Source organism: Symsagittifera roscoffensis, chromosome 6 (assembly GCF_963678635.1).
Source record: "Symsagittifera roscoffensis chromosome 6, txSymRosc1.1, whole genome shotgun sequence".
In the NCBI taxonomy this organism is placed as follows: domain Eukaryota; kingdom Metazoa; phylum Xenacoelomorpha; order Acoela; family Convolutidae; genus Symsagittifera; species Symsagittifera roscoffensis.
The window spans coordinates 5,268,666-5,294,967 of NC_087067.1; the positions used below are offsets into that span (position 1 = coordinate 5,268,666).

The 26,302-nt window shown below is 33.7% G+C and overlaps 1 protein-coding gene and 1 long non-coding RNA gene across 2 annotated transcripts in view; both read right to left on the reverse strand.

The window, feature by feature from the left end:
* Window positions 1-594: 594 nt before the first annotated feature.
* LOC134848575 (uncharacterized) lies at window positions 595-7,266 on the reverse strand. Its single transcript, XM_063866090.1, has 4 exons — window positions 7,082-7,266; window positions 4,599-4,821; window positions 1,363-1,446; window positions 595-757 (listed from the first exon to the last, which is right to left on the reverse strand). Exons 1-4 carry the CDS (start codon window positions 7,264-7,266, stop codon window positions 611-613), a joined length of 639 nt encoding a protein of 212 aa, XP_063722160.1. The 3' UTR covers window positions 595-610.
* Window positions 7,267-7,558: 292 nt separating this feature from the next.
* The window catches only part of LOC134847569 (uncharacterized), a 29,618-nt gene continuing 10,874 nt past the window's right edge, over window positions 7,559-26,302 (reverse strand). The window contains exon 3 of the long non-coding RNA XR_010162859.1: window positions 7,559-7,689. This is a non-coding gene — a long non-coding RNA (uncharacterized LOC134847569). The remainder of the gene's footprint in view (window positions 7,690-26,302) is intronic.

Sequence of the window (26,302 nt, forward strand, 5' to 3'; positions counted from 1 at the left end):
AAAAAGTGCATGCCATAATACGGAAATGTCAGTTGCTCCTCACACAAAACGTAGGACTTCTATTTCTCAATTCGTTAGAACTAGCTGTAAAAAAGGGCTTCATTAGTTTGAAGTTTTTACTCGGAATCGGAAAAGAATAAATTTCAGGTGATTTTATACTTTCTATAATTGAAAGCTCTTCAGGGAATGAGTTGTGAAATAGCTTGGATAGTATAGGGAAAAACCTGAAACCCAGCACAAAGAATGTTTGTTGCTGAGTTATGCTGAGTTAAATAAATGATTAAAAAAACATCCCAAAAAAACAATTTACGACTAAAAAACTTAATCCCAAATTACAGCAATCAATTTTTTGGAAGTCATTGCCGTTTTGTTTTAATTAGTTTATAGGTAATCTGTCTATTTAAACTCAGCACATTAAGCATCTCAAGAAAAATCACTCAATAATTTTAGCTTATTTTCAATTTGATTTTTTAAAAAAACCAATTGGCTTAAATAAGTTTTGATTTTCATCGATTTCTAATATTTGTTAACCTACTGAAATACAACTGTGCATCAATTTCTTGATTTTACTTTTTTATTATTTTTATGGTGATTTTTCTTGAGTGAAGAATTACTTGGATGAACAAATGATGTTGACAGTTTTTTTGAGCGCTTTGCGCATTGTAGGTATGGCCAGGTAGCTGAATGCTCTAGCAAATGCGCCCACTGAAGAGAGAATATGAGCCATGGTCACGACCAAGTTATTTGACGTCAGTCCCTGAAACATTTTTAAAGTTTTCTTTGTTAGTTAAAAAGCTTTCTTTGTTAGTTTTCTTTGTCATATAAAACAGTTTTCTTTGTTAGTTAAGAGTCCTACTTTGGTATCCCAATTTTACAGAAAGGCAAACAGTTCAGAAATTGAAAACCTACCTTCCAAAATGTGTGTTTCTTACTTGAGTTATGAAAAGTTCATCGGTTTGAAAATCCGTTCTAATTCAAGCTTCATAAACTTTGCCATACGTTATCGTATGACATTTGCTCTGCTTTGCTTAGCTGAACTTACATTTTTATGAGTCGTTTAGCGCAAATGAATCAATACTGGTGATTAGTCTAGGTTGAACCAGTTGATATTTGAATGTTTTTTTTTGGCACTGAAGTGGCCAATTAGACTTTCTAGAAGCTAGGTGTGATCAGTTTTGTACCCCAAATTTTAGCGTAAAACATTGAATTAGCAAAAATTCACATCAAAAACAGGATGATAATTGTTCGCGCATGTACATTTGCGCAGGTTATTGTTGTAGAACATTAAAACTTTTCATTTTGACGTTAACATCAGTTTAAAATTCTGTCTTTTGTAGAGAAAAACGTCAACTTTTCATTTACCCGGTTGTGTATGAAGAGCAAAGTTTGCTGGCCGAACGCAAATACGGTATACAACACGCAGTAAACCATCAGTCCTCTAGTCACCTGAAACCATTGCAGGAGATTAAACAAGTGTTAATCAAATTTCGAAATTTCACGATCATTCTTAATGAAGAATATTTCAAGTGTTTTTATTTTCTTTTTATTTTTTCAACAAAATTTGCATCAAAATGTTAATAGTCCCTCTAAAGTTAAAATTAATTATCAATGAAATTGATAAAAAAGATTTTAAAAACTTAAAGCAATTGGGTTGATAAAATATGCTGTTTTCAAACCTCAATATAATCTCATTTGATGTTACTACATCACGAGGCCAAACTGTGCATTTTGTGAATTGTAAGCGGATTCCGCAACCAGCTAAAATCAGATTCCAAACAAAAATCGTGGAATCCGCAAAAATTTTAAAGGAATACGAAACAGTTTATAGAATCCATGAGCAAATATATAAAATATAGGTGTTTAATAAACTTAAGCTGTCGTGGAATCCGCAACTAGAAGTGGAATCCGCAAACTGGAAGTAAAATCCGCAAATTGTATGTGAAAGCCGCATAAATTTGCGGAATCCACTTACATTTGTAGAATCAACTCACATTTGCGGAATCTTGAACAACTGCATACATTCGCTCGTTGTGGAATCCGCAACAAAACTAATGTGACCACAAAATTGACGTTACAGGTATTTGTACGCGGAATCCATATAATTTTTTTAGTGGAATCCACTTGCACTTTGAAATATCTGACTTGTCTCTGGAATCCACGAACATACAAACAAAAAATTGAGCTCCTATCCAGTGCACAGCTTGGCCTCGTAATGTATAATCTAGCTGAGAAATCTTCTAAATATAATTTTGGTAGCCGAAAATTTCTTATCAGTTATGTCATAACAGCGTAACATTAAGCACCGCTTACCCCAGATTTTTTTGAAACTCAGTATTCATGAAAAATCTACATCTTGTAAAATAACTTCCAAAAATTTTACTTCGAGCAAAATAGAACTCAAAAATTTAAAGGATTCAACAAAATTTTGTACAGGATTTTGATTTGAGTTTCGGACTTTGCAGTCTTTCAAATGTTTATTGATTACCTAATACCACTTAAAATTATAATAACAAATTTGAAGTCCTTTTTCATGCAATTAACGGGCCCATTTTTTAAGAAAAAGATGGAAAGGTTACAAAAATCTCACAGCATGCAAGCAAAAGTCAATTTTTAACAAATCTGCTAGAACTTTGCGAATGATTGATTTCAAGCTTGGAGTTTGATGTCTCTAAATTTTCTTTTGGGAACCTTACAAAAATCGAATTTCCGGGAAAAAATCTCTGAGCTCCTTTCTGATTTCAGAGCTCCTTTCTGATTTCTGAGCTCCTGTCTGAAAGAAAAAAACTCTTTGGGAACCTTACCAAAATCGAAAATCAAGAAAAAAATTATCTGGGCTTCTTTTTGAGCTCCTTTCTGATGAGGTCATTTTTTCCCGATTTTGATTCAGGAGTATACATAAAAGTTCTACTGACGTAGAGCTTTAGAATGATAGCTTTTTGTTATCTCAGGAACGAAAAGTTATGTGGCCCAAAAGAAAAACATGCGAAACAAAAAAAAACTTTTGAAACAACGTTCAGTAATCGTGAAAATATATCGCAAGATATTCATTCACTGCTGAATTTCAAGCGAAAACTTTAACCAGATATAACCAAAATATTCTTAAAAAATACTCTAGATCGGACAATTCTTTTTCCAATCATTTTTGTGGTTACTTTTTCAATCAATTGTTTTAATTCATTTCAGAAAGAGACGGCAATAATTGTGCAGCAAAACTATCATAGACGAATGAAAATTTGGAAAACACTCAGAACGAGAAAACCCGGAAACAGTTCTGGGGTCTCATGGACCAAGAAGATACATAGAGCCGAAAATCAAAGATCCGAAAGGGCAAATAGATTCGGAGGAATCAACATCTTCAGCCGGTAAAAACAATTGGGATTTCGAGGAGCAATAACCTGTAAGAAGTATATGTTTCTAGGTACGTTTCGACCGCGTGCTCGAGGTTTGTTTCGAATTTGTGCTCGACACAAACCTTTGTCTCGAGGATTCTTTTTCGGCCGGGCGCTGACATATGCTAGACTTTGAAAGTCAAAACAAAAAGTGAATAGCTCGACCCAGGTGCCAAGCACTAAAGGGAAGCACTAAAAACCAGTCACCGGAAAAACTAACGGACCACTAAAACCCAAAAGCAGTGACGATTCGAAGAAAACAGCCAGCAACTCCGAGTCAGCAACTCCCCAGTATTGGCTAAACAATGGATAGCACAATCGCTAGAAGACCTTGCCGAAAAGAGTCTCCAAACGAAAAAAGGCATGTTAAGGCAATTGACACAGAAACCTTTTGTGATGAAACATCGGACGTGACAAAAATCGTAGAATATAGCAGCTACCAAGATTACCCAAGATACGGCGGAAAACTCGGTGGCAAATGAAAACTAGGATAGACGGTTACTGCGCAAGTAGCACAGAATTTTCTGACCATAGTCTTTAGAAAACTATTTTTTCTGTTTGGTGAGATAAACCAATTTTTACGTAAAAGCATAACTTAGGCGTATTAGACAGTCATAGTATTAAAAAACATTTTGTAGAAAAATGAGTAGAAAAACTGAAAACCAATTTTTGCAGAAAATTTTTGAACTTTTTGAAGTTTTGGGTTTTCAAAATGAAGATAAAAATCTCCAAAAACTAGTTTTACTTACTTAGAATTAAATTTTAACGTCTTAAATGAAGCATAGTTTAGCTGCTCGCTCGAATTAAGACGAAAAATTAAAAATTTCAAACCGGTTTTTACTCGACACTGGGAAAATTTTAGCGATGATTATTTGTGGTACCTGATTTTGCGCGGAAAACAAGAAAAAAAAACAAAAACACATCCACATACAAAGTTCCTCCCCTTTTTCAATGGTCGGAACAAAAATAGCAGAGGTGAGGAGGAAAGAAAATCTGTATTGAACTGGTATAGAACAAAACTTAGACCACTGATAGAACAAAACGATTTGAGTTTCCTGTCTCTTTAGGAGTGTTCGCAGACCTTACCTCTTATCTAAGCGGTTTAGCCTTCAACACCGATTCCAAGTCATACACCGATAACCAAGTTGTTTCTGTTTCTGATTCCTGGTAAAAAAGAGGGGGGGGTGTAAAATCAGGTTGTAAACCAACAGCTTTGTTGTCCGATCTCTGCACAGTAGTATTGTTGGTGTCAGCGGCCGCCACTCGACTCTTGACTTGTTTGACTCTCCGTTGCAACATTGTCACCAAAGTCACAGTCAGAAGGGCCATGATAGTTATGGTCGGGATGGCCACCACTTCACGCGTGTTCTGAATGAACACATTTGTCCATGATGGAGCACACCTGCTGCGTTTGTCTGTTGCATCAATCCCGCTTGAAACATATATAGGTCCAAATACTTACATTGGACAGGGGCGGACATAAATAGTCGGGCAGAAACTTGATTGACCGAAATTGGAACGACTTACCAATCGAAGGCAACCTGCTACATAATGTGCTGAGTATCCAGATCTTAGTAAAACAAATATCCAATTAAAAATCAATTAAAATGCAGCCGGTTTCGTCAATTTCAACTTCAACAGGCATTGATTAGAATCTGAAAAAAAAAACACAACTAGACATCATATTCTGTACAAATGGTAAAAATTATGGAAATGAACAGGAACTAAATTTTAAAACAGCAACCGGGAAGACTCAATGGACTCGCAAAAGTTCATAAAGATCAAAAAGACTCTTCTGTCCGACCTAATCTGAGCATGATCAATTCGTATAATCACAGCCTTGCCAAGGACTTGGACGCCTTGTTTAAACCTCTTTTAGTGGCAAATATTTGCCTGAAAGATACTTTTGATTTTCTCTCGAAATTGGATGAAATCATCGAGAAAATGAGCTATAAAACGATTTATGGTCAGCTTTGAACGTAACATCGCTTTTGACCAACTTTCCTGTTGAAAAAATTTTTGGAAATATTCTCAAAAACTACCAGACGAATTTCATCTCCGCCCCAAACAGTGAAAGTGCTTCTGGAGATGGCTTGTCTTGATATTCTTTTTTGAATTGATGGCCAAACGTGGCAACAAACAGAAGGATTGGCAATGAGAAGCCCTCTTGGTGTATTGATGGGTGGATTTGCACTTGACATGATAGAAGCGCAGATATCAAGCTATGAGTTCCAACCAGAACTTCACCAGCATTACGTTGATGACTGATTCGATATCGTTGAAAACGAGAACCAGGCGACTATTCTTCTGAAAAGCCTGAATATTATTGTTCCTGAGTTGCAGTTCAAGCACAGAACAGAAATTTAGGGGTCGCTGAGCTTTTAAGACGTTAAATTGAGTAGAATTGGTGACAATTTTTCAACATCTTGGTACGTGAAACCCTCCAACACGGGGCTTCAAATATCGTTCTCATCATATTGCGATCCAAGATACAAAGAAGCGGTCCTTAGAAAGTTTTGCAGAGAGCTTTAACGAATAGCTCTGATTACCACGCTGTCATAGCAGCTTTGACAAAAATTTTGACGTTCGATATTTCTACTGATTCTGACAAGAAAAATGTGTTTTGGATGTTACTATTTATCGAGACTATCAACCATGTGCTAGCCTTGAAAATCTGGGCACTTAGAAACCGTGTCAAAAGATCCCCATGCCCCTACGAAAACTAAATTCAAAACCCTCATGAAACATCTGAGGACGAAAAATGCCGAATCCATCATCTTAAAGTGCGAAACTCGCGGAAAAGCTATGCTCAACAACTTTGGCAGTTCTCATACTTTGCTGCTGTTTTGAAATTTTGTTCTTTTTTATTTCCATAATATACACCAGTTGTATAGATTAGAATGTCTAGTTGTGTTTTTCAGATTCCAATCAATGCCTGACAAAGTCGAAATCGACGAAACCGCATGCATTCTAATCGACTTTTATTTGAATATTCGTTTTTACTGCGAAGACAACCTAATTGTTATTTTTGGGGCTAATGAACCCTATGTTTTTCTAAAAAGAATATTAAATAAGTTGTCGTTACGAATACAATGGTTCTCGAAAAGCTTACCAACCGGGTTCGAGTTGCTCGAATAAAATTGAATACATTTTGAAAATTTTGGCCAAAATACAGAACGTTTTCATTTTCTCGACAAACTTTCGGCATGATTAGATTACATCACCCCAACAAAAATTTACTCAATCCAGTTTGAACATGTTTCAATTTTTCGCCTAATTTTTGCATGTTTCGACTGTTTTGACTTTCTGGATCGAAAAAACTGTCCGTTAATTTGCTCGTGTCATCTCAATTTTGACTTTCGATCATAAGTCAATCAAACTTCTTATTTTGGATTCAAATTTCCTAAAATCGCCGTCCCTGTATTTGATCATCACCTAAAATTAAAAAAAAAACCAAATGGTTTACAAAAGTATATGTTAAATTATTGGCAAAATAGATTATTTTGATCTACTTCACATGGTCGAAAAATGGCGTTCGTCAGGTCAATTTGAATTTTGATGCAATTTGTGATAAAATCAGTGAAATGTTTCTTTCAGACGACAAATTGAGCAAATCTTGGTTTTTTAACAACGTAAAAAAAACGTATTTTGCCAACAATTTAGCAATGACTGAAACAGTGAAAACTGATCACAAGAATGTCATTCGGAATGAGCCAATCAGGAGTAGGACGAAGATTGAAGTCAGGACAGGAATGAAGGCCGCCTTCTGAGTGCAGTTATTTTTGTACCACACGCCACCTGCTCGATAGAGTCTTTTTTCACTTTTTATAACGAATTGATCAAAAGATGTTTTGACAAAAATGATTCTATCTGGCATTGAACTAGCAATTTTGTTTGAAATAATTAAGAGGAAATAGCTTAATCCATAACACAGAAAATCTGTCAACAGTAACAAAACTATTTTAAGAAAAACCGGAAAAAATAACCTTTTCAATTTTTGTTTTCAAATTTTTTTAAGGAAATTGTATGTTTTTTGGCGCAGAAAAAGCGCCAAATTTTTTTCACTGTATTGAATTAGTTTCAATCATAGGCAGAAAAAATGCCAAAACAATTTCACTGTAGGTGAATTAGTTTGACGCTGCTTAATAAGACTCGCTCGTTCCTTTTCTGTGGACTGCGATGATTCTGTCCAGAGACACGAGCACAGCCATCCAGCCAGGGGCGGTCGAGACCACGAAACTGATCATCTGCATCAATTTACAGCTGATGTCAGACAGCTGATAGAAAGTTCCGCCGCCAACTGAAATATTCAAAAGTCAAAAAGTATTATAGGATGAGCTGATTTGAGTCATTGTTATTGGAGATGAATCAATCATCTGCGTAATTGTAGCATTTTTATCAATTGAAATCTTTCTAACTAGTGAGTTATGTTTGAGGTGTAACTCATAGAGTAGTTTCGGATAGGGTACACCGCCTGCTCGTCGCGCTATCTTATTTTCGGCCGGATAGATTCGTGCAACTTCTTAGTCTAATACCGATCCTAATCTTACTCTTATATCTACTAGTCTCAGGGTGTTTAACTAGTCTCTGCTAGGCTCAATAGATCTAGAGTATACTGGCTTATTGCGACTGCTAAAGTTCTCTTGGAGAGGTAACTAATTTCTAAGTGAAATTCAAATCTCTCTGGTGCTGAAATTACAAGTAAATTCAGCATTTACAAATAAGGGGGTTGTTAGTTAGATGGATCGTGATTGGTTAATATTAAATATTTTAGAGAGACAAAATATCCAATTTATAACCAATAAAAAATATAGTTTATATCTGGTTCCACCCATCCGGGATTTAAAGAATTTTGAATCTTAGATCTTCTATCTGTAATGAAGGATGGATGTTGGTCGTTGTTATTTGGCGAGCATCATTTCCTGTTCTGTTCTTGGAGAAGAAAGCTCCAGGAAATTGGAGTCATCGATAGGAAGTTATTAGTTATCGTTTGACAAAAACTTTGACTGTCAAAGAAATCAATCTGATTTCAAGATGGTTTGCTATGATCGTCTGTTCTTGATTGGTTGTGGAGAACTGTGTTTCGATCTGGTTTGGGAATGGTGTGAAGATTGTGCTTGGAGGGGATGCCTTGTAACTCGGATCTGTACGTATACTTGAACATCGAGATGGTCATTGGTCTGATTCAATGAAGTCCTTTTCTGCGAAATCAAGTCGTACTCTAAATCCTTTATGAGTCGTGATTCTGAGCGGCATGTCAGTTGTATTTAGCCATTCTGTAGGTTGAGTGTGATGGGGTCGTGTAGTCTTTGGGTGCTAGTTTTTGTAGTTGTTTGTGATCTATGTACTGCATATTATAATTTACATTTTTTTATAAAATTTTGTTAATTTTAGTCTTTAGTTATGATTTTGATTAATTGTTTTCGCAAAAGCGTTTTAGTTTTATTTCAGTTATTTTTAAGAGTTACTCACACTTGAGTACCTCTTGTCAAAAATCGTGATATGGTCACAAAGCGTGGATGTAGCATGATGGGTTAGGCCGGCTATAGAGCATGCTCAGGACGTCCTCTCTGGTGGGTTAGGCCAGGAAGAGGAGTATGATTTCGTGCTGGTTTTTAAGGGGTCCTGTTTTGTGTTAACTTTTTTGTTATATTATTTTTTGTTTTCCTTTTGTTTCGTTGGTTGTGTCCTTTTCTCAAAAATCAAATTGTTTTTGGTTTGGGTTTGTCTTGCGACTTTTTGATGTTTTATTGTTTCTTTTTTAGACTGGTAATAGTCTTCAAAAGAATAAATTATCCAGTTTTAAGCAGGTTTGATCCGTTTTGGGTACCTTGGGTTTTCTTTTCTTAGTCTTGCTGTTATTTTATGGTTTATGGTTTTTAGCAAGCTGCGTTGGTTAGTTTGGTTATTATATAATTCCATTCCAACCGGGTTAAAGGAAAAGTGGAAACTTGTTTTTGCTTGTTTGAGTTGTTGTTAGTGCAAACTTAAAACTTGAATTCAATATTTTAAACAATTCTTCGTGGGCAAGCTGTGCGATTGTGGATAGAATTTCTGTGCGTTTGAACAGAAGTTATAGAAAAGGTTAGTGCTGCATTTCATTGTATGGTTTTACTGCTTTTAAGACTAAATTTACTGCTTTTGGGATTGAAAAGTATAAATTGATTTTCATCGTTTTTAAGTTTACTACATTTGGGGAAATAATTTAGAAATGAATTTACTACTTTGAATTAACTTTTACTGCATCATTTAGTGCTGTTGGTTTATTAGAGTTTAAAATGGAAAACAGAGTTTATATTTTTATTTGTCTTTTCTTGTTTTGAACGGCTATCGTGGTGTGAAGACTAAAGAAAAAGCAAATTACTAAATAAAAAGGTTAGCTCAATTTTGAATTAGTTAGTTTGAAAAATATTAAGATCGTAGTTACCTTCAGTCGTCGGGGAAAAAACCGTGAGGGAAAACATCGTGAATAGCGTCTGATGTAGTTAGTAGTTTTGCTAGTATGCGTATTATATTTTTAGTTTGCAGCAGTGGCCAAAGCAATTGCAGTGGTTTTATGGTTTTTAGTTCTTCGGTGCCTACTGCAAACTCATGAGGTGTGTTCTGAATTAGATTACAAATTTTATGATTGTGTTGTGGATGAATTCTAAAATGGGTACTTCTATGGGTTGGATATATTCATGCGGAATGATCAGGGGTCGGGATTCTTCGTCGTTGAAGGTCTTCGTGAGGGGACAAAATATATACACATGAGTGACGAGATCAGATTTCCGGAGGATGCCTTGGAAGTTAGTATTTTTAATGCAATACGTGATGTTTAGAAAAATGGTGAGCTGTATTTAGAATTAATGAATTAAAATCTGCGGTGAGGTTGTCGTGATGGTGTGTGTAAATGAAAATGATTTTGGATAAAACGATAATAAGTATAAGTATGTGTTTTCTTAGTTCTCAACTCAACATGATGTCGTGTGAGCAGTGCAAATTGCGTCCTTTTGATGTCAGGAAGTAAAAGGTTAGTGAAAAGGTTTGAAATTTTTCGTGAAAGGGTTCATACGTTTGAATGTCTGATAGTGCTTCTGAAATAATGTTATCATGCCTTTTATCAAGTATGTTAAGTGTGAATATGTATGATGATTTAGTAAAAAAAACTTTTTTGTGATTTGTGGACTAGCAAATTTATCGTCGTCAAGAAATTGGTCGTGATTAGATCTGATGATGTTATGATCGTAATATTCAATTGAGTAGTCGTTAGCGCGGGGTGCAGTGAATGTTTTTAGCAGTTTTTTATATCCTACGTATGTAAATTGTTGGGGAGTGAGTGCTGTGGTTAATCTGAATAATGGGTCTTTATTCCTTTCAATATCGATAGTGGTGTTATAGAGTGATAGCGTAAGGGGGTTAGTGAAATTATAATAAACTGTCCAATGAAGTGTAGGTATTAATACATGTTCATCTACAAAGTGACGTGGTTCAGGGTTAGGGTCGGATTTATTTAGTGTATATTGGGGAAATAAAGGTAGGGTTATTTGAACAAAATTCGTAGTATTGGTGTCGTCTGGATGGTTGATATATTCTCGGGTGGTTCCGGGTTTGGATGGGAATGGGTGATTTGGGAATTTACGTTTAAAATTTCTATAAGCACGGTTAGTACTATTGGATGATTCTGTTGAAGTGGATGAATGAGCTAATGATGGAGTATAATCTGAAATTGGTGTAGGTGTTGGTGGATTTGATGATGTTATTGTTGATGATAATTGGTGAATAGTTAGGGTGTGGGGAGATAGCAATTGTTGTTGGAGTGTTATAAAATTATCTAGTTCTTCGGAAATTTGAATATTATCTGGGGAGTTGTTGGTGGAGCGTTCATTATTGAATGGGGAGTAGGTTGGGGTTACTTGAAAAGGAGTGTAGGGAGATGTATGTTGGGTTTGGATAGGTCGGAAAGGGGTTTTGAGAAGATTGTTGAGCTGGTCGGGGTATGAGTTGAAGGGGATGGTTCAGAATCTGCGAAATCATCGGGAGTTTCGATATCAGAATTATTGAATTGTGAAAGTGTTGTATAAATTGTGATATCTGAGTTAGTTTCAGAAGTCATGCCTGATGATGTAATAGCTTGTGGTGAATCAGGTGGCGGAAAAGCAAAAAGTGGGATAATAGGGAGAGAATTTTGGAGGTTCGCAGTAAGGGAGTTTGATCGGTGGAGTAATCCAACTTGTCTGCTCATCTTTGGCTAAAAAAATGATTATTTTGAGACTGAAAGGTGGTGTTATGGGGTTATTCAAAGATTTGTTCGTATGTGTCGTCAATTGGAGGTTGTTGTGTCACTATATGTTGGATGGGGCTTTGTGTGTGGCTGGTTCTTAAGTTTGGGGGGTTTGGTAAGTTTCGAAAACTTCGTGAGACTAATGATAATGGATGATTATGATGTAGATTTGGCAAATGGGGTGCCGCAGATAATGCGTTTGTTTTATTATTTGAGTCATCCTATGCGTTGGGACTTGTTGATAGTTTTGTTTTATATTTTTTAATTTGTGCATCTAGGAGGATTTTATTTATTGATGATGAAAATATTCCAAAAAATCCTGCAAATAATATGCGTGCTACGCTGGCTTGTCGGTTTACTTGTGTATATGTTGCGCATGTGTTATAGATTCGTTTTAGTAATGAGAAAAGAAATCCAATAAAAATAAACATTGCTTATAAAATAGTCAATCTTTCTAAGATGTATTATGGCCATCCTAGAAAGGCTAAAACTTCGTTTTTGAGTTTTACAAAACTAAAAATATTTATTGGTGAGATATCTTGTGGTCTATATTTTTCACCGTTTAATTATATGTAATTTTTAATATCTTTAAATTATCCGCTGTAATCTTGTGCGTAAATATCTGCAAATCCTGCTGTTTTTGCAAGTTTTCGTAAATTTTGGTCTATTGATTGTCGTTGTATAGAGTCCATATGTGTTAGTAGTTCTTGAAACTGTTGTGTTCTAATGTGATGTTGTAAATCGGATTTAGAATATATACCGATTGATTGTAAATCAATATTTGGGTTGCGAGCAATAGCTCGAATGCTTTCTGGTGAAAACTTTTTTACTGGCTGCATGAGTGTAGGGTATGCTGGAAGTAGGTAGTATTTTTCTTCGTCAGGGTTAAATTTTACGACGTTGTGGCTATTTTTGGATCCACATGGGACTGCGGTATCCCAAAAATATGTTCGTCCTGAAAGTGTATCAACAAAATGTACTTTATTTTTGTAGAATATGGGGATTCTTTTGTAACATCTTTTATCTTCAAAAACATACAATGGTGATACTTTTTTGGTGAAAGTATAAAACCATAAAATGTTTCCTTCATATTCAAGGAAATTTGTTCTATTTCTGGATAACAAATATCCTGCGTATGATATTTTTAGAAATGCTAATGCGAGTGATTGTATAATTTGTGTTCTTTCTCATTCGCATAATTGATGGAGTGTTTCTAATTCAGAAACTGAAAATACTTAAAAAATTCTACTAATTGTGTAGTCTAATTTCATATCTAAGTGAATGTCATAATGTATTGCGCCAAAATAAGTTTATGTTCATTAATGATAGTTCTTGTAAACGTGTGCTTTCACTGTCGTATGGTTCTATTCTTCCACCAGGATTTCCTGCGCTTTTGCGGAGGTTCACTGGGATGTATGATGTATCTTCGTTTATTAGGTGATGTGTTGCGTAGGGGTCAAATTTTTTTCCAGTGGTCATGTCAAAACCTTCGTCGTATTCGTTGTTTAATGATGATGAAAAAATTCCAAAAAATCCTGCAAATAGTTTACGTGGTACACTTGCTTGTCTGTTTACTTGTGTTTGTATAGCGCATGTGTTATAGATTCCTTTTAACAGTGAGAAAAGAAATCCCATAAAATTAAACATGGCGTATAAGATAGTTAATTTTTCTAAGATGTAATAGGGCCATCCTAGAAAAGCTAGAATTTCGTTTTTTAAGGTTACAAAACTGAAAATATTTATGGGTTAAATATCTTGTGGTCTGTATTTTTCACCGTTTAAATATATGTAGTCTTTGATATCTTTAAAATATCCGCTATAGTCTTGTGTATAAATGTCTGCGAATCCTGCGGTTTCGGCAAGTTTTCTTAAATTCTGGTCAATTGATTGTCTTTGTATTGTGTCGATTTGTGTTAATAATTCCTGAAACTGTTGTGATCTAATGTGATGTTGGATATCTGATTTAGAATATATTCCAATTGATTGTAAATCAATATTTGGATTACAATATTCGGTTGAAAATTTTTTGAGTGATTGCATTAATGTAGGATATGGTGTATGGAGATAGTATTAATTTTCATCGGGATTTAGTTGTACTACATTGTGGCTATTTTCTGATCCACATGGGACTGCGATATCCCAAAAATATGTTCGTCTTGAAAGTGTGTCGACAAAATGTACTTTATTTTTATAGAATATAGGGATTCTTTTATAACAACGTTTGTCTTCAAAAACATATAGAGGTGATACTTTTTTGGTACAAGTATAAAACCATAAAATGTATCTTGCGTAATCTAGAAAATTTGATCTGTTTCCTGATAATAAGTATCCTGCGTAAGGTATTTTTAGTACTGCTAGTGCGAGTGATTGTAAGATTTGTGTTCTTTCCAATTCGCATAGTTGATGAAGTGTCTCTAATTCGGAGAGTGACATTTCTTGAAAAATTCGACTAATTGTGTAGTTTAATTTCATATCTAAGTGGATATCAATTTGAATATTACCAAAATAGGTGCTATTCATTAGTGATAGTTCTTGTAAACGTGTGCTTTTACTGTCATGTGGTTTTAGTTTTCCACCAGGTTGACCTGTGCTTTTTTGATAGTTAACAGGGATGTATGATGTTCCTTCATTTATAGGATGACTTGTGGCATAAGGGTCAAATTTTACATTTCATTTTACATTTCCAGTGGTCATGTCGAAACCTTTTTCGTATTCGACAAGTATTTCGGAGTATTGTATTTTGTAGAGTGGGTTTTTGTATTTACATGCAAATTCTGTTTCGTGATAAATTTGAAAACGTGTCAATTTGTTTTCTATATTATGGATGTTTCTAAATTTGTTATTTCCTCTTTGAGTTGGTTTTACTTTTTCAAAGGGGATTGATTCAATAAAATATTTTTGGTGAAATTTAATCATTCTAGCGTGTATTTTTGCGACTTGGAAAACTGTGCAGGTCTCTGCAGGAAAGCATACTATGGTTGCTTGTGTGCGTGTTGTAGGATCGCAATAACCTTGGTCATTTTTGCAAGGAAGTCGAATGCTTTGGTAAAGAATTGTATCGTCTTTTAAATCTCGTGTTAGTTGTACTTTTTCAAGTTGTATTTTCCAATCAAAAAACATTTTTTGTTGATATCCTTTATTTTTTGTATCTGCTTTGCATTTTGAGGGATCATTGATACCTATATGTGGTAACCAGTGTTTATCATGTAGATCGTATGTCAATCTTCCGTGTGTTCATGAAAGGGGAAATTTCTGTCTAGTCTAATGTGACCTTGGTGTTTTTCAAGTTCTGCTTGATGTGATAAGTCTGGGAAAACTTGAAAAAATATAAGTTTTCTTTTTGTTCCATCTTTTTGTGTTAAGTTTAATCGTCTAAGTTCATTCTTACAATCTTGAGGGTTAAGATATAGTAATCTTTCTATGTTACTCTGATAGAAAGATTTGTGGTCTAGTCGGTTTTTATTTCCGTTTGAGACTTGTGAGCAATATATTTTCTTTTCGGAAAATATTGCTGTAAACTTGTATCCTTTTAATGTTGTTGATCGGGATTTTGCGTATAGTGTTGCTATTACATTTGTTCTTTCTATAGCTTGTGGTTCTGATTCGCATTGTGTTACTTGGTTTATAGCGTATTTGTGTAGTGTTTTTTGTTCGTTTTCTTCACAATCATAGTGTGTTACTAATAAATCCCGAGGTCCTGTACGAGGGGATGGATTTGTGTTTTGTTCGGAAAAAATTAGAAAAAGGAGGTGTTGAAATGTAAATATCTTTAAAATATACATATGTATGATAATCCAGAGTATGGGTTATAAAACTTGATATTTCCAATTGTGTTTTTGTTGTATCTATCGTGTTTATATATTACTTCAGTTGTTATAAATGGAGGAGGTAGTGATTGAGCTGTTATGTTTGGTGGACTTAGGGGAAAAGGGTGTTGAACAATATTATTAAGTTTGACTGTGATTTCAAACTTTAATTGGAGACTGTTTTGTTGAAGTATTTGAATGTTATATTCTCGGATATCTTCGTGGATATCTTGTCTATATTGTAGTCTATTAAGTGCCCAACTATGGAGTCGGTTACTTTCTTGATGTTGTCCAAATAGTGTGGGAGGTGCTACGAAAGTATTCCAATCTAATCTTAAAGAGATATTTGACGATGATTGTTCTCGGTATCTAGCGTCGAGGTTGTTTGGAAAATTTATAGGGAAAAGTGTTGGTGAGACTTGACTTATTGATGGTGTTGATGGAAGTGAGAGTGTTCCTGGTAATGATGATAGCGTTCTATCAGAAGAAATATCTATTGGTTCAATTACTATTTTCGGTTCACCTTGAGTATATGGGTGTGGGTGTGATGTCCAATATTGTGGTCGTTCTGTGGTGTCTGGGGGATTAAACGGGTTTTCTCGGATTTGTTGTGATGTTGTGGTTGAACCTAGGTAGTCTGAGGGTATATTTGAGATGCTATATTGTGAAAGAATTGTGGGAGTTTCTGATAGTGTACTGCTCGAAAGTTCTGAGGTAGTTGGTGTTGGTGATTGGGGTATATCAAAATGAACTCTGGGGGTTTGAAAATACCTATTTCTTCGCGGGTGTATAATTTGTCTATGTATCTCAAGTGTATTTTGATTTTAGCTAATGTGTCTGTCTCGAGTGAGGTCTTGTTGCAAGGTGGGATATAAGTTACATGTTGTTTCACTTAAAGATGCTTGTCGATGAACTGGTTCTAGTGGTTCTGATAAGCGTGCTTGTCGTTCTTCAAAAGTGTATGGGTTGTCTTGAAAAGAAATGCGTGTTGATGGTTGGGGGTTGTTTGTAAGTGTAGGTGTTATTTGACTTTCTTGGGATGTGGTTGGTGGGGGTTGGTTTGGTGGTGGTTGATTAGCAATTTTGGAAGATTATTTAAATTTTAATTTTTACTGGAAAATTTGTGTTTACTATAATATTCTTCAATAAAAAGTATCAAGAGAATAGTTGCTAGGGCAAAGGTGACTATTGCTTTTTTTATACATTTGCACATTGTCATGATGAAGGAGATTAAAAATGTGAGGAAAATTATGAATAAAAGAAAAATATCTGTTTGACTGAAAATAGTTCGTATCATTTAGATAGATTATAAGTATTCGTACCTGTAGATGTGGTCAAGGATTTGGGAGAGTTGGAGATATATCTCAAATAGGGAATAGAAAATTTAAAAAGGATTGCAAAAAGTTATAGAAATTATTATTAGAGATTCAAAGGTTTCAATGAAAAAGTATATCAAAAATTGAAATAAATTGAAAAAATTTGTGGAGAGGCTAAGAAGTTTTTGTTTTACGTGATCAACTGTTATGGAAAGAAGCATTTAAGAAATGATTCGTTCGTCGAATATTTTTTAAAGTTTTGAGGCGAAATTCGAGTGTGGTCGGATTATTCATTGATTTTTTGACAAGTGGGTTGAGTTTTGTTGAGGGCTATTTTTTCGGTGTTCGCGAGGTCTTCATAGTATTGTTTTCATTTGTTGGATAAATGGGGGTATCTTTGAAATACTTGTACTTTAGACCAAATGATCATGGGTCTTTTTTACTTTAGGCTAATTTGCTATTTTTGGTTGGGGGACTTTTGAGGTCTGAATTGGGAAAATATTGTTGATTTTTACATAATCTGTAGGGTAGGGTTATAATATTGAAGTAGTGTTTATTTTAGTTGTCAAATTTTAGCAAATTGCTTATTTTTGACCTGGAGGTTGTAAGGTTATAGTTATAGATATGCCTGGAAATTAATTTCTATCGGCTAAATAAGCTTGTGTTAGACATATAATGGTGACAATTTGAACAATTTCTATTGGCTGAATTTGAACTAGAATTGATCGAGGTTATTTTCAGCATGTTTTTACAGAAATATGAAGGTTTAAAGTGATTAAAAAGAATGTTTCTGAAATTCAAATTTTTTAAATATTTTAGATTGTGGGATGAATGTTTTATAGTTTTTTCGTGGTTGACTTCTAAGACGTGATGATTCTCTATGTTCGGATTTTTGTTGTTGATCCTGTGGTAAAATATTTTCTGTTAATTTTCTGTTTTTTTTTCTTTTTGAGGTATTTTTGGTTCTGGTGTGTTTGATCTTTGAGAGTCTATACTTTTCTGTTGAATTGTTTTTGTAATTTTTGTGGTATTAACGTTTTGATTTTCTTCTATTTGTGGGTTGTTTTAAACGATGTGTAAACCCGTGAAAGAATATATTTGAGTTAAATCGCGGAGTGCGTTTTCTTTTGGGTAATAAGGTAATAAGTTGTTACGATGTTGAGCGATTTCTTTTTTATCTAAATCAGTAAGTTTGTATGTTACTTCAGTAAGTTTGTATGTTACTTCAGTTGGTTTATCAATTATTTGGTAGGGTCCTTTTCGTTGTAATTTTTTGGAGATTCCTTTTTGTGTATTAAAATTAGGCATTAAAACAAATGTTTCATTTTTTAAGTCTGTTGCTGGCATGAAGCGTGAATTAATTTGGTTATTTATATTTTGCCTTTGTAACAATTTCTTTGTTACTTTTTGGTAGATTTCATTGTGTTTTTTATCTCATTTTACATTTGGTAGTGTACCGGAAGCTAATTTCAAAACTTGTGGATGATGAAAGTGGTCTTCATCATGTGTGTGTAAGGGTAGGTTATAACAAATTGAATCTTTGTTTGGTTGACAATAACCTTGTGCATTTTTATGAGCGTTTGCTGTAAACATGATTGGTTTTTGTGGCTTTTGATTAAAAATCCTTTCGTATGGTGACATTCCTGAAGTTGTTGTGATTTGTGAATTATAGGATTATGGGAGTAGTTTTACTTCTGTTAACCATTCAGTGTATCTTGTATCATTTCCATTAATGATGCATCTAAGATATTCTTGTAGTGATTTGTTCATACCTTCGAGTAATCCATTTGTCCAAGGTGCATGAGATGTACGTGGCTTATGTTTAATACTATACAGATGTCATAATGTGATGATTTCGTTGTTAATGAATTCTGTTCCATTATCTGTGACTAGTATTTCTGGTAGTCCGAATTTAGCTATCAATGTTCGTAAAATTTTGTGTATGCGTAGTAAGCATTACAATGTGGTACTGGGTTGAGTGCTACGTAGTGTGTAAATGCATCAACAATTACCATAATAAAAGAATTTCCTTCGGAGGATGGTGAAATTGGTCCTTTTGTTTCGAATGAAATTCTATGATTGAAACATAGACTTTGTCCTTTGAAATCTTATTTTGTTGCTATTTGTTTTTGATTTGGATAAGGTTTATTTAATTGAAATATTATGCATTTGTTGCATAATACTTTAATCCAAATCGGTGCATTTGGGAAGTAAAAAATTTGGGTAAAATTTGATTATGTCTTTTCTGATCCTGAGTGTCTTTTTGTATATTGTGTATGGGATATGTCAAATGCTATCAGCATCATGCTTAGGGGGAGACAGGGTACTTTAAAATCGGGTGTTTGATATTCTAAAAGGTCTGTGGTTTCATTAATAGTTGTATCATTGTATTTTCTAAAGTATCGGAGGATTGTTTTATTTCCTAATATTGTGGTATCAGCTTTTGTTGCTTTTTTTTAATACTTGTGCCATGATTTGAGTTGTCGAATTACGGGATCAAAGTTTTGATATTTCTGTAATAAGTGTAGTGTAATTTTTTCTGTTGGTGGTAGAAAAATATTTTCAACTTCTCTTTTTGATAAAGGAATTGTGTCGAGTGGGTCATGAAGATCAAAATCTTGATTTATCGTGTATTTTGAATTATTTATTGGTGGTCCTGATAAATTTATTTTGTCAGTTAAATTTTCTTTTTCTATCAATGGAAAGGTGTCTTTTTTGTGTGGTTGCTGTTTCATTGTTTTTTGTAGAGTATTTTTTTTTATCCAATGTGAAGAAGGAATTGGTTTGAATGTGGATGTTTCTCATAGATCTACTTCATAGTGGTTGTTTTGGCAATCTAAATAGAGTGAGAAATGTTGTAAGTTATTTATTTGTGACTGATCTGTATCAATTTCTACTGCGTATTTGCATTTTAATCTTGGTGATGTTTCATGCTTTTTGCAATGTAGAATTTAATATGTTGTGGTATTTCAACTGTAGTTTTTTGTGTAAGTAGTTCAGGTGGTGTATTTCTACTTAATGTATCTGGTAGTGCAAGATTTTTTCCTGCTGTCCAAACTATATGTAAATTTGGGAATTTCATTAAAATTAATTGAAATATGTAAACTCTATGGTTTGGGTTTGATTTCTGTGTAAAAAGAAATATTATAGGTTTATGATCTGTAAATAGAACTGTTAGAAATTCATATTCGGTAAGTTTGTATATTAAGTTCGGTAAGCGCTCTGCTTGTGTAAATAAGCGAGAACTTGCTGATATAAGATTCGTTTTGTTTGTTCCACTGTGTGATTGTAGCAATGCTGCGCCGATGCCAAAATTCATATTCGGCAAGTGCTCTGCTTGTGTAAATAAGCGAGAATTTGCTGATATAAGATTGATTTTGTTTGTTCCACTGTGTGATTGTAGCAATGCTGCACCGATGCCAAAATTTGCAGCATCGCACATTGCGTAAAATGGTTGATTTGGATCTGGGATTGTATTTGATAATTGTTCTATTAATATTTTTTTAATTTCTTCGAATCTTGTTTGATGTTCGGTAGTCCATTCGAAGTTATTTTGTTGTCTAAGGGTGTTATAGAAAGGTCTTAAGTATAATTGCATTTTGTATACATATTTATTTACTAAATTTAACATTCCAAGGAATTCTTGGATTTTCTTTTTATTTGTGGGTGGTTGAAATTTCTGAATTTCGTTTATTTGTGATTTCAATGTAGTTATAGTATTTCTTTCGATAATGCGGCCAAGAAATTTTACGCGTGTTAGGAAAAAATCTGATTTGTCTGGGGCTGCTTTCCTGTTTTCATTTTTGAGTATTTGATGATATTGTTCTAAAATTATAAACAATTCGTCTTTCGTTTGTGACTGCATGAAAATTTCATCTAAGTATGTGATTGCATGTTTTTTGAGTATAAGTGGTCTAAAAATTTTACTCATAAAAGCTGAAACAGCTGCTGGTCCTATGGAAATTCCATAGAATAATCTATTGAATTCGTATTGTTGATTTCCAAAAGAATTGTGTTAATCGTCGTGACTGTCATCTAGTGGCATTTGATTTTATGCACTATTCATATCTGCGGTTGTGAAATATTTACCATTTATTTTTGTTAGAATTACTTGGATAGGTTCAATGGGCCAATTACATTTATATTCGTCAATTAGTGAATTGAGGTATCTAGCATCTAGAACAATTTTTAGTGATTCTCCTTTAGCTAAGATGATAACTGGGTTGATAAATGTATTACCTTTTAGTTGTTCTTCTTTGTTTACTGGTGATATAATTTCATATTGTTCTAAAATGTCAAGTAGTCTGTTTACTTTATCTTGTAAGTGTGTCGGTACTTTACTTGCTCTTTGCTTTTTGAAAGCTGCCTCAGGTTTTAAAAGTAGATGTAGTGGTGAACTAATTTTTCCAACATCGAATTTTAATGTTGCATAAACTGTTGGAAGTTTTAATAATAGGTCGGCTAATTTATCGAATCCTTTTTGTGTTAGTTGAGAATGTTGAAAATTAAACATTGTTAGAAACTTTTGTTGTTCTTCCGTATAATGTGATGATTTAAACGTTGGTTTAAAATATGGTGTTTTTTGTGAAGTAGTCAGTGTTTCTTTTTTCGTTGCTTTTTATGTTGTTTATTGATAATTCTTCATCAAGAATTGTGGATTGACATATATCTAGTAATTGTAATATATTATTGACTGGATATGCTACTTCGTTTAAGGGTGAAGTTGTAGCATTTGTTTCGCAGTATCCTAAGAGTCCTAAGGGTAGTGTTATCTGAAATGGTGAATTGTTATATACGTGTAATGAAATAATATCTGAGTTTGAATGTTTCATATATTTTCTGGATGAAATTGTGATTCCGAAAAATTTATGGATGGGTTTAAATTCAAGATCTGACATAAAGAAATGTTGTTTGTTTTGGTCTTTATCGTACTGGTGGACTTGTTTGATTGAAAAGTTATATACATTTCCTGATAGTGGTTTCAGGTGTTTTCGTTCCTGACTGTAAATAGGATAAAATTTGGAGAAAAATGGTGGTTGATTGTTTAATCTTTGAAAGAATGTTAAGGATGTGTTTTTTGTTCTTGTGTATTTATCTTTTATATGAAGTTTGCCATTTAAAATGTTTATTGTGGGAATATACTTAGTTATAAATGGTATGACAATGATATTGTTTTTTATGTCTGTAATGTGAAATGTTTGTTTAAATGGTTTATTTAGTATTTTATTTTGTTCCATTGTTCTAGTGGGAACAAGGTAAAGTTGGATGTTTCCATAGTTTACTATTGTTGATCCTTGTGCTGTTGCTAATTTACTGGCTGTCTTTATAGGTGTTAGGATTGGACGTAACGATTTGATTTCATTCCAGGTAAGGATGTTAATAAAATTTGATTCTGCTCCTCAATCAATTAAAAAATCTATTTCAAGATCGAGTGGTTGAACTTCTTTACTTTTTGGGCTTTCTAAGAGAAATGGGATTGTCCAAATTTTTTCTCTTGGCTGTTCTTTTTGTATATTTTGGTAAATGTGATTTGTAATTGAGCATTGTTTTTCGTTATTGACTACTGTATTTATTTCATTTACATTTTGTTCAACTGATACATCGTTTCTTATGGGTCTAGTATAGTAGTCTTGAAGAAGTTCCGATTGATTTTCGTAAATGTGTGAACTAAAGGGTTGTTCGTATACAATGGGTTTGTAGTAGTTTTCGAGTGTGATCATATTAACTGAGATAGTGTTATTTGTATCACTTTCGCTGTCTGTTGATTCACAATTAATGTGGTTTAATTGTAGTTCGGTACTCTCTGTGTTGTCATTATCAGGGGGATTTGAAGTTGTTTCTTCAGTTGCTTGTACCTGATTAATTTGTCGCTGATGTTTCGGTGTGTTACTTCTATATTTGGGTTGCGAATCAGGGTAACGATTGTTGTTTCGATAAGGGGATTGAAAATAATTTATTCGATTGTATTAATTGGGATTCCTATTTTGTGAGTTGTTTCGTGACCTATTATAGTAATTGTTATTGTTTCTTTGATAATTAGATCTGTTGTAGGAAATGTTTCTTGATCTATTGTTTTGGTAACGTTGATTTATGTTGTTTGAATAACTTCTATTTCTGTTATTTGAGTATTTTCTATTTCTATTGTATGATGAATTACGTGATCTATCATTTGAATAGTGTCTGTTCCTAGAATTTGGATAGGAACTGGTATCAAAAAATGCTGTTCTGTTTGAATTTGATCGTGAATAGTTGTTTCTATACTGGTTATCTTGGCTATTTGATCGACTATATCTATTTTGTGAGAAATTTCGTGAATTTCGTTGTTCTGGTGATCTACCTCTATAACTAGTAATTTGAATTATCTGGGAGTGGTTTACCAGAGCTGTTATTACCATGTATTTTTTTGTTTGGTAAGTTTTGATCCTTTTTCCTGAATTGATAGAATGATTTATTTGGTTATTTGTACTTTTGCGGTTTATTCTGGTTATCTTGTTGTTTTTGTCTACATTCAGCAATGCTGTGTCCGTATCTTCGGCAATAATTACACCCTTTCTTGAAAGATGGTTTACCTTTGAAATTGGGGTTTTTCTCATATATGTTCAAAATTTCAGTGACTTTTTCAGTTAGGTCTACATCTGAATCGTGTATGTTGTTTATATGATTTTTTGTTTCTTCGAGTTTCTTTGTGATTTCTGCTTGTTCTAATTTTTTAACTAGATTTCCGAAATCTAAATCTGGTTCTCAGTTTGATGAGGGATGTAAAATTCTCTTTTAATAGCTATTTTTCTTAATTGGGGTGTTAGAGTCATCATTAAAATTTCTGTCATTTTCGTGTTTTTATAATAATGAGTGTTCAGTGAATATACTTTTTGAACTAGTGTTTCGATTTTAACTGCCAATTGTTTAATTGTTTCGTTTGGTAGTCTGCAAATTTCATTGCATAAAACTCTTTGGTGTTGTTTATATCTTTCAGAATCAAATTTTTTTGAAAATTCTTGTGTAAATCTTTTCCAATCTGTTTTTATGTCTATTGGTAAAACTGAAAACCATTTCTGAGCTGCGCCATCAAATGTTGTTTGTATTAACGCTGTGCGTCTATGTATCCAATTTTGATGGAGTGGTGTATTGATTGGTTCAGGTACGATATTTAAAACTAAATTTATTGTGACTGCGTTTAGATAGTCTTCTAGAGAATATTCAGGGTCTGTGCCTGTGAATACCATTAGTGTTTTATTTGATGTTATTGATGATCCACCCATGAGGTATGGACTCATAGTCATTTGTAGTGATTCTTTGGCATTTGGCATTTGTGAAATGATTGTCAGTTGATTTTTTGTTTTTTCTGGTTGTTGCAAATAATATGTTAGTGGTATTTCATTTTGTATTTGCGTTGGTTGATAATAATCAGTATTTGCTGGGTTCTGTGAGTAAAAATTATTATTTTTAGGTTCGTGATTTGATCTAGGTTGTCGCATATGTTGTTCTCGTGTGTATGGTTCAAAAATATCTGGTTGATTTACGTGATAAGAGTGGAGTCTTTGGTTTTGAAAATTTTGTTGATGGTTTTGGTCATGAAAATCGTCAGCATCTGATGAATGATGTTTAGTTGTATAGTAAGATGGTTTTTTTATTTTGGTATGGCTGTTTACTATTTTTTTCTGTTGAAAAAATGGATAGTTTTCACTGGGGTCTGTTGAATTTCGTTTGTAATCATTAAAATTTACAAATTTTGATGTTTGTTGTTGGAAATTTGGTCGTTGTGAAGATGAACGATTATGCGGGTTTGTACGAGGAGGTTTAGATGTTTGTGATCTATTTACAATTGTGTTATAATTTTGTTTTGCAATACAGTTATAATTTTGTTCTGCAAAATTACTTCTGGTGAATTTTCTTTGTTTTTGTGGTGGTTTCGTCATTGGTTTAAATGTTTGGTAATCCATATGTGAATATTTGGGAGCAACCGAGGGTTTAACCGTAGATTGCAATGTTACTTGAGGTAATAAAGAGGTCTTTGGTTTTGGCGCTGTAAAATTTGGATGTATTGGTGAAATACTTTGCTGTGTAGTTGTTACAATTGTTTCAACTATTTCTTCATTTATAAAATGTAATGGTGTTTGAATATCTTGTTGTGTAAGATTTCTATTTCCATTCAGGTTCTCTTGTTGTACAAGGGTTGAATTTAAACTATTATTTTGTCTTCTATCAGGTAAAAATGAATTATAGTTTAAAGGTGTTGCATCTATTGTAAGGGGAATTATCTTTACATAGTCTTTGTGAATAGAGATTATACTGATTTCTCGACTTGAGATGTCTATTGGTGTGTTCCGAAATAATGGATGACACCATTTAGGGTCCCAAATATAGTCTGATTGTTCTGCAATGACAGTGTCGTCATTGGTACTTTGAGGTCTGAAATTTTTTCTTGCTTGTGCAATTAAATCAATTTTATGTGCAAAATAATCAATTATGAACCATGCTAAGATTTTTTGTAAATCATGTTTGACATTTGGTGAAATTTTAGTGTTTGAAAAATTTTTACGAATTGTTTTTAAAAATGCTGAGAATGCGGCAATTTCATTTCTGACTTTTGTGTGTCTTGATGTTTGAACCGGTGATGTGCTTTCAGTTCCTATATTTTCTAGTATAGATACATAACAATATATTAGTGAAAAAACATCGTTGGTGAATATTGGGTTTGCTCTTTGGGAATTTTGGTGTTGTATATTTTTAATGTATTCTGTGAATACTTTTGAAAATTCTATGTCGACCTTTACTGTTTGAATAACATGTTTGCTGTGATATCTACTTTCTGTGCTGAGTTCTATGGTGTAGATTCCATATGGCTGTATTCTGCTCAATATCACAAGGTGTTCCAGCAGTGTCTCTTGTTGTTTAATGAGCCATACTAGAGTTCTTTTTACAGGTTACAGAAAAAAAATCAATTTGAGGAACGTGAAGCTGGTGTTCATCTAGGGTGAAAAGTTCTGGGAAACATTGAATGAAATTTATTTTTGGCTAGTGTTGTCATACTTTTTCAATCAACTTGTTACAATTGAACAATTGAAATGAGTTTAGGCAGCGATAACAAGTAATGCAAAAACTATGTCTACACTTTTTTAATTTCCAAATTATGACTCACAACAAAAATGTCAAAAAGTATATAGAAACAAAAACAATTTAATACATTTTTTTGTTCAAAGTTTTTCAATGGAAGGCTTTTCTTAGATGTTTTGGGCAACTTGCACATAAGCTTTTCACTCATAACATTGGTTTTTTTCCAATGCTTACGTTCTCATCAAAATTTGTCGAAACTCTAACGAAACAATTTATTCATTTCAATAGTTTCAAAATTAAGTGTCGTACAAAATACAACGGTGGTACTACTACAGGGGCGGATTTACGGGGGGGGGGGGGGAGCAGAACCTTTTTAGTGTTTTGGGAGAGCTAGGAAAATCAATATGGTCGCCCCCCCCCCCCCCCGCCCCCTTCGCGAAAATCCTAGACCCGCCCCTGGCTAAAACATTGTTT

Bases quoted from the DNA above. Each gene is read 5' to 3' on its own strand.
- LOC134848575 (XM_063866090.1), bottom strand. From the start codon at position 7,266: ATGCCAGATAGAATCATTTTTGTCAAAACATCTTTTGATCAATTCGTT. The intron at 4,822-7,081 runs GTGATCAGTTTT...ATATGTTTCAAG, and splicing joins TCATTCCGAATGACATTCTT to CGGGATTGATGCAACAGACA. The intron at 1,447-4,598 runs GTTGGTTTACAA...CAATGGTTTCAG, and splicing joins AGAGATCGGACAACAAAGCT to GTGACTAGAGGACTGATGGT.